General features: G+C 55.7%; 1 protein-coding gene across 1 annotated transcript; it reads left to right on the top strand.

Moving 5' to 3' along the window:
* Window positions 1–3,580: 3,580 nt before the first annotated feature.
* Window positions 3,581–7,044, top strand: CITED1 (Cbp/p300 interacting transactivator with Glu/Asp rich carboxy-terminal domain 1). Its single transcript, XM_041000105.1, has 3 exons — window positions 3,581–3,593; window positions 5,767–5,891; window positions 6,437–7,044. Exons 1-3 carry the CDS (start codon window positions 3,581–3,583, stop codon window positions 6,965–6,967), a joined length of 669 nt encoding a protein of 222 aa, XP_040856039.1. The 3' UTR covers window positions 6,968–7,044.
* The last annotated feature ends 1,235 nt before the right edge of the window (window positions 7,045–8,279 follow it).

Genomic DNA, 8,279 nt, shown 5'->3' with positions numbered 1-8,279 from the left:
GGGGGGGGGGGAGGATAGGTCAGGGGTCCAAATCAGCAGCGCGCAAGTCAAAAGGCGCTCCTTCGTCACCGCTTGGATTTCATGGGAATATATACATATATATTTTTCATCCTAGGCAAGCGTCGTGAGGGCTTGAAGGTGTTTTGAGCAAGCAAAGTCTTGGGGGGGGGGGGTTAGGTCCGGACACATCCCGTAGCCTTTAATCAGAGGGAAACTGAGCACGACCCACAGTCCTTGGCCCAAACAAGGAAGCAAACGTGCTTAGTAGGACGTATTACAGATGTTGTTGGAGGAATGGAGAGAATGCAAGGCAGCCTTCCGGACTGCGGCTTGGGTTTACCTGGCACTCGGAGCACTTGCCCTCCCTCTCCCCGCCTTCCTCCGGATGCCAACGAAGAGCCTTCACGTGGCCCTCGGTTTGCTCCCCATCTTCAAGTCAGTAAACCCCACAGTCTATCAACAAAAAGAACTTTGTTAGAAGAGTAAAGACAGGACACTCGGGACACACACACACACACACACACACCCCGAAAAGAAAAAGACCTTCAGGTCTTCAAATCTAATTAAGAAGACAAAACACACACACAGTGAAAAGGACTTCTTGACTCCTCCACCCCTTTCTCTTAACTTCGGGATTTAAGAACACGTTTTGTAAACGGTGTAAAGGGACTAGCTGTTGCCGAAACACAGCGAAAAGCGGGAGTGTGGTACAGAGGTAATCCCAACGGCCCTCCTGTGAGAGGGAAGTGGAGGTTGTTGGCTACAAAGACCAGGAACTGGGATTAAGCGAAGACTTCAGACCCCTTTCCAGTAAGCATTTGTAAAATGACATCGCAAGGCAACAAAAATTCACATGCAAAAACTCATTGCTAGATGGAAATGATGATCTACTCATGATGAAATAACCTGATTTCAGGGGAAGGCACTGCATCCTGGAGCAAGCTCTTATCCTGATGCCCATTCTTGGCTTTTGGACGAGCGTCGTGAGGCGCACCTGGCCCCGCCGGCCGGTACAGCAGCATTTCTCTCGTCGCATCCCGCCAGCCTCCTTCTACCCGGGACTACCACAAAACAAATTCTTGAACCCAACTCCAGCTTAGGCCTTCCAGGGAAGTCGTCATTGCCATCTAAGCCCTCCCAGAGACAAAATCTGCGACTTTCAGGGAAAGGGGGCCTCGATCGTCAGCTCTTCAGCGGGGCAGACGGTGTAGCTCGAGGGGGGCAGACGCGTTTCCATAAATCCCTGCAGAAAACAGCATGCATCCCCACCTCGGGGGGTCCTACCCTGAACCAATATGCACCCCTCCCATCCTGAACCTCTGAAGTCCGCTCTGGCCACCCGTTAGATTTAGGTCAGAAAACAGACACGAACAGCTCTCCCTCGTCTCAGTGAAATTACTAAATGGAATTTATTGGGCAAGTCCATGCAGGGCAGTGGGGAGAACCCATGTCCCGGATCCGGATCCCGTCAACTTTAAAAGCACAGGCACCGGCCAGGACTCCCAGCGAAGGATGCCCGGGGCGTGGGTCCTTCAGCTCCACCCAAGGAACTGCAACCCGTCTCCAGGGCTGCCTTGGCGACGGGGCCACGCGAACTCCGTTCCCCAGCCGGCCCTTCGCTTTCACACGATCCGCGGTGACTGCACCAGCTCGAGCGCCTTTAAAGGGCCACACACGCCTGCCGCCGCTATAAAATGTTCCCAGCGGCACAGCTGCAGGAGGAGCGCCGCTGAGCTGCCGAAAGCAGGCTCGCTCCGCCCGGCTGCCTTCCCGCAGCCCGCCGCTCAAGGGCTCTTCCCAGCGCAGGCGAAGAGGGCAGAGGAAGGCACAGCACCCTCTCGGACTCTCGGTGAGTATCCAGTTCAGATTTTGCCACCAACTCGCCCACGAGCCAGGACATGTGCTAATAATGCCCTAAGCCGGTTATAAAGACGTGGAAATTGGGGGAGAAAAAAAAGGGGGGTATGGGGGGGGTCTGTCCTTACTGGGATTCCTAGCCGAGGCCAGTCTGCTGCCGTGTGCGTGTGCATCAGGGCTCTCTGGGCGACAATGGGGGCTTGAGAGCCGGAGCCCTGCTCCGGGGAAGGGAGCGCGGTGACCGCCACCGCCCCGGAGTCCGGCGCCGAAGCTGCGGGCGGGCGGGCGGGCACCGGCGCGGGCTGGAGCTGCCTGGCGCGCCACGGTGCGGTGCGGCGGCGCGGCGCGGCGGTGCGGGCTTTTCCCAGGCGCCCTGGGGTCGGGTAGCCACCCGCGCGGCTGCGGGCACTCAGCGGCTACCGGCTCGCGGCGACAGAGGCGTGCGTGTGCGCCACGGGCCGGGGGCTCCGCCGCTTTGCCCGCGACTTAACAGGGCTCTGCGCTTCCCTCTCTTCAGGGCAAGCGGCTTCGCCAAAAGGTAAACCGGGCCGCCGGGCTGGGCGCTGGATTGGGCGGCGGGGCCGAGGACTCACGCGGAGCAGGCGATCGCCGGCCCCGGCCAGGGGGGGTTTGAGGAGACTTGTTTTGTGTTGGAAAGCTCTTCTGCTGCGAGCGGAGGGGACGACGCCGCCGGCGCGCCCGCCCGGCCGCCCGCCCGTCAGCCGGCCCGGGCGAGCGCCCACTCCTCCCGCGGATCCCGCAGCACCTTTTCCGCCTGCGCCCGCGTTTTCTCCGGCTTGGCTTCTGTGGACTTTACTAATCGTCCAGACCGCATCTGGACGCTCCGGCTGAGGGGGCTGCACAAAGCTTAGGTTTCCTTCAGGGGCTCAAGGCGAGAGGGGGCTTTTCGGGCCGAGTTGAGCGGAATAGCGGGATGGAAGTTAGCGAAATTTAGGCAACTTGCCTTCGCTGCCCGGTGGACCTCCGCGCTCTCCGCCCTCCCCCCACGCGCGCACACACACGCCCCCCCACATACACACCCCCACACACCCCTCTCCCTATAAATGACGGCGGTCAGGCAGCCAGCGGAGTCCTGCCTCACCGAGCGTCGGACTTGGGAGTCAGACCTGGCTGCGAATCCCTGCTCTACCACTTTCTAGCGCTGTGACCTTGGGCAAGTTACCGGACCTCTCCGAACCTCTCTCACTCTTTTTGGTTAGAGGGGCTACTGCGTTGACGGTCGGCGGCTTAGCTGGGGGGCGGCTGGGGTAGGGAGTGGGGGGCCGGCACAAGCGGCGGCCGCGTCGGGGCACTCCGCTGGCGCTCAGTAAGTGTTGGAGAGGCGCGGGAGTGGCGGCCGCCGGCGCTGGAGTGCGCCCCCGCGCGCGAAAACGCCACGGGTCCCTAAACTCGCCGCTGGAGGCCGAGAACCCCGCTCCCCTTCCCGCCTGTGCAAGTCTCTACTATCCGTCTCTGCCACGGCACTCGCGGGAACGGACGCTCAGGGTTCTGGTGGCCTGGGTGTTCGCTCTCACCGTGCGGGGATGCTCCCCGCAGCCGCCAGCTTTGGCGGCTCCATCTGGGATGCTGCGAGGAGGGCAGCCGAGCTCTCCGCAAACAACGGGCCTTTAGTTTTCAGGTGGCGAAACTGAACGCGCCCAAGCCAAGCCGCAGTGCTGTTTGGATTTTTAAATTTCTCCTTCTGAGTGAGAAAATAATCGAGATGGAGCCATCCGGTTGGTGCCATTTTAACTTTTGATTCCCCCAACAGGTTAAACACGGGGCCCCACCTCCCACCCCACCTGCCTCTCCCAAGTCTTTTTTTCCTCTCCCCTTCCCACCCTCATCTAGGCGGGAGGGGGCTGCCCGCCCAGGGGAATGCCTGAAGCGAAGGACGGGCGGCGGGACTGGGAGCCTGGTGGCTGGGGGCCGCGAGGCACCAGCCGGCTAGAAAGCACTTGTTGCTATGGGTTTCCCAGCCGCCTCTCGAAGCCGCGCCGCAGTGGTCGCCTCGCGGCTTGGAGAGAGGACTTGGACGTTTCCGCGCTGCAGAGTTTTGCCCTCCAATGGACTGGGGTGGCGGAGGGAGTGGTGGGGAAAGACAGAATGGGAGAGCTGGGCCAGGGATAGCGATCGAAGTGCCGCTGGCTTCCTCTGACCGGTGTCAGCAACACTTAACCGAGCGCCTGTGGAGCACAAACCCGAGGGTCAGAGCCCACTGCGGGACGCTGATGGAAAGCAACCGAACTGGAAGGAGGCTGGGTCCTGCCTAGGGGAGCTCACAGCCTGAAAGGGGAGAAGTACTAAAGTAGTATTCGCTGCGAAATGACATCAGGACAGACTTTTTTTTTCCCCCAAGGCTCTCCCCGTCCCGCCCTCCCCCCCCCCCACACACACATTTCTTTATCTCCTCTTCCTCTGTTGTTGCTATTGCTGCGGTTGTTGTGGTGGTGGTGGTGACGTTTTGTGCGTTTGGGGACAGCACGGGGTAAAGGAAAAGGCTGGATAGAAACTGGAAAAGATGGGCAAGCCCTCCGCTCCCCCTGACATGTTTCTTAGAACGTGAAAATTGCCTGCTGCTGGAGGCACTAGGACTATTGACGGACCACACGACCTTGGAGGAGGGGGTTTACTCCGGGGATGGACTCCAATGGGGGGAGGGATGTAGGGGGACAGCTACTGATTTTTCCCCTCCTCTTTTTCTCTCTTCCTTCCTTCCCTCCTTCTTTATTGCCTTCTTCCCCTACTCCCCAAGAAAGCGGTGCAATGACGACAGAAAACTAATGAGTGAGAACTTTGTAGAAGTGTGGAATCAGATTCTTAATGACCAGACAGGAAGGAGGTTAGTGTCACAGAGAATTCTAGATTAGAGATGTTTTAGGGTTCTCAAGATTCTTAAATATATATTCTTACGTATCAAGGGGTATATATTATGAACATGAAATGCTACATCTTCAGTTGATCGTGAAAGCTAGAATACATGATGCTTTGAAATATGTATGTATATATATGTATAGGCTTCTAGGAAAACAACTTGAACATTTTTGTATTATTGCTTATTACATTCTGGTTTTGTATATTCTTTTGCTTTCATTCATTTAAATGAGAAGTCATTTAAAGTATGATGGCTTGGCCAATGGTCAAGTGAAGCATGTGGGCACAGGAGTGCTGAATCCTGCTCCTAGAACCTCTGCTACCTGACTGGAAAACCACTAGATTTCTGCACCTTCATGTCCTTGCAGGAAGAGTTGGTCCCACCTGTTCCTCGTGATGGATGTGGCTGGGCTCTGGGAAAGTGTAACAAGAGGACAGGGCTGGAGAGATGGGAGAAAAGGAAACATTTCTAGCTGGGTTTTTTTTTTTTTTTTTTTTTTTTTTTTTTTTGGCACCGGCTGCTTCAGTATCCCCACACCTCCCTATTCAACAGGGTTCTCGAGCTCTGGGACCTTTACTTTGGAGACTTGTTCCTTCCCTGTGTGCCACCAGCAGATTTCCAGGTCTTCCATGCTCTAACTTGCTTTTCATATAGCCCAGCAGAGGCCAGAGCTCTCCAGTGCAGAGGCTCGTGGCCCACTGAGACAGGGACATTCCTGCCCTTGGAAGCAGAAGGTCACCAATTCACCCCTAACTCAGGAGTCTGAGTCCCTTGCAAGAGGAAACAGCCATGTCTATCCCCTTGGGTAGATTGCCGCCTGGACAGCACCTGGCCATATCTAGCCCCTTGCCTGCTTCAGGCCAAAGCCCAGTTTGCTGGGCTCCCCCTTGATCCAGCGGTCTCTGATTTGGGGTTTAAGCCCCATCACCATCCTTGTCCCAGGCTCCATGGGATTGCCCTGCCTGGGGCTTTGCCAGCGCTTCTTTGGTCCTTGAAACCTTTCATCCTTATCACTTCTTCTCCCTCACATACAGCACAACAGCTCCAGCTGGCAGCAGCAACCCAGGCCAGTTTATCTGACTTCTGCCAAGGCTCTGAAATGCCAACTATGTCAAGGCCTGCGCTTGATGTCCAGGGTGGCGCCTCACCTGCAAAGGAGGTAAGTTTTGCTGTTTTATGGATGGAAACATCGAGGCCTGGAAAGTACATTGGAATCACATGCTAGGCCCTGTGAGATGTGGCATCTAGCCGCCCTGAGCAGAGAGGAGACAGCTTATCTCTGAGAACAATGAGAATGGCTGCTGCCTAAAGCTGATCAGATGGAGCCGGCTAACCATGTTTAAAAGCTGGCTGGGATAGCAGGAGAGCTGTAGAATTAAGATCACTGCGTTGAAGAAACTAATGTGGGGTTGAGGAGATGCCCATTGTGGAGTGGTGAGGCAGAGAGGGTAGGGAGGAGGGGTGAAGGCAGTAAACCCACTTTAATTTGATGAGCACTCCAGGACCAGGATGAAGGCTGAACTTTGCTCGGAGCTGTGGTAGCCAGAGGAAACTTGAGCTGGAGCCTAGCTTTCCAGTGGGTCCTCTTGCTACCACTTCACCTTTAGCTCCATACAGCATGCCCATAGGAGCTTCTGCGTCTGCTGAATGGGGAAGGGCAAGCCAGGAGCAAGGGACCCTATGCTCTGCCTCTCTGTCTTCTAGGATGCCAACCCTGAGATGAGCTCGCTGGCCTACTCTGAGCTGGGAGTGAAGGATCGCAAAGCAGTGGCCATTCTGCACTACCCCGGGGGGACCTCCAATGGCACCAAGGCCAGTGGGGCTTCTGCTGGTTCTTCTGGGTCTCCGCCTCCAGCAGGCTCTCCTGCTGCTGCCCCACCCACTAAGCCCCCACCCTTTAATGTGCACCCTGCCCCTCACCTGCTGGCCAGTATGCAGCTGCAGAAACTTAATAGCCAGTATCATGGGGTGGCTGCCACCACCCCGAGCCAGTCTGGAGAGGCAGGGGCCCTGCAAAACTGGGGCTGTGAGGCTCAGGTGGGAGGAGCAGAGTCACTCCCCGCTCCTGCTGCTGGGGCCCAGAATCCTGCAATCATTGATTCTGACCCGGTGGATGAGGAGGTGCTGATGTCGCTGGTGGTGGAACTGGGACTGGACCGGGCCAATGAGCTTCCGGAGCTGTGGCTGGGGCAGAATGAGTTTGACTTCACTGCGGACTTTCCGACTGGTTGCTGATGCCAAGTGCCCCCTAATGATGGAGGAATAAAGCCACCGATTCTGTTGTAAATAAAAATAAAAGTTACTTGCAAAGATATGCGCCCGACTGGAGGTGTTCTTGGCTGGGGCCTAATGGTTGTTCTTTAAACAGGCCCAAGGACCATAGTGGGTGGTGATTGCACATGGCTAGATGAAGGGAAGCTGAAAGGGATGGGAGAAGTGGGGAGGCTACAGGGCTCCTCCCTGAATTCGTGTTGTCACCACCATTGCCCTGCTGCTGCCCTTTCACTGGGAGTCCAAGTACCTAGCCTCATTCCTCTAAGGGCTCAGGGATCCTGTCCTCTCTGAGGTTGGACACAGACTGGGTGAAAGAGACTGATAACAGTCTTTGGCAAATTCCTTGTCATTTGCACATCCAAGTCTAAAGGCACAACCCTGGCCACGTGGCGCACACTTCCCCAACTTTAAAAGCTATCCCTATTCGTTCCCTAGCCCCTATCCAATGAACCCATTAAAGCAATTATTTTGCTGTCTTGCCTATTGTACAATAGATAGAATCTAAGAATTTTATCTCCTGGGAACTCATATTTCTGGGAAGTTGCAAAAGCTGAAGATAGAGTAGGCCAGGTGTCTTCTTTAGGCCCTTCACACAGCTGTTCAGCCTCTCTCCCTCCAAGTCTGAGACAGGATGAGCTGACCTGAGTGTTCCCTAAACTTCTGCCTTCCCGGCCCACCCTGTGTGGGGACAGCCTGTTTCTTTGGGCTGCCTCTTCATCTTACAGATACAGATCAGAATTCAGCTTGACGAGTTCAAGGTTTGGAGATAGAGTCCTTGCCCTTATTTTATGTGGCCTCAAAAGCATGCCAAGTGACAAGACGGCAGCAGCACTGCCTTGGCTCCTGGCTTTATGAAGCCTTCAGGCAGCCTTGTCTTCATACTGACACAACTCCAGGACCTGGACACCCCTCTGCCCACATTCCAGTGTCTCGGACATTGTTCCTGGAACACCGTGGAAACCACTCTGTCCAGCCTCTCAGGACTAGCATGAGGCCTAGCCTGCCCCAGAGTGAACACTTTCGAAGGAGCTAAAGGAGCCCACAAGCAAAAGGAGTGCTTTGTTGGATTCCACACCACCTGAGGCCTGCAGCTGTTCTGGGGCGGGCACTCAGCTGGACACTGGGAACATGAATTAATTTGTACCTATTTGGGGGTTCCCTGTCTCACAAAGAGAAAGATAGATACAAACAAATTGTAGCAAAACTGTACTTCCTAGAACACAGGGGAAGGTGCTATTCAGTCCCAGAAAAGGAAACAGCACCATCTGCCTGG

Source organism: Ochotona curzoniae, unplaced genomic scaffold (assembly GCF_017591425.1).
Source record: "Ochotona curzoniae isolate NIBS_2020 unplaced genomic scaffold, NIBS_Ocur_1.0 scaffold_1852, whole genome shotgun sequence".
In the NCBI taxonomy this organism is placed as follows: Eukaryota; Metazoa; Chordata; class Mammalia; order Lagomorpha; family Ochotonidae; genus Ochotona; species Ochotona curzoniae.
This window is presented reverse-complemented; position numbering and strand designations above follow the sequence as displayed.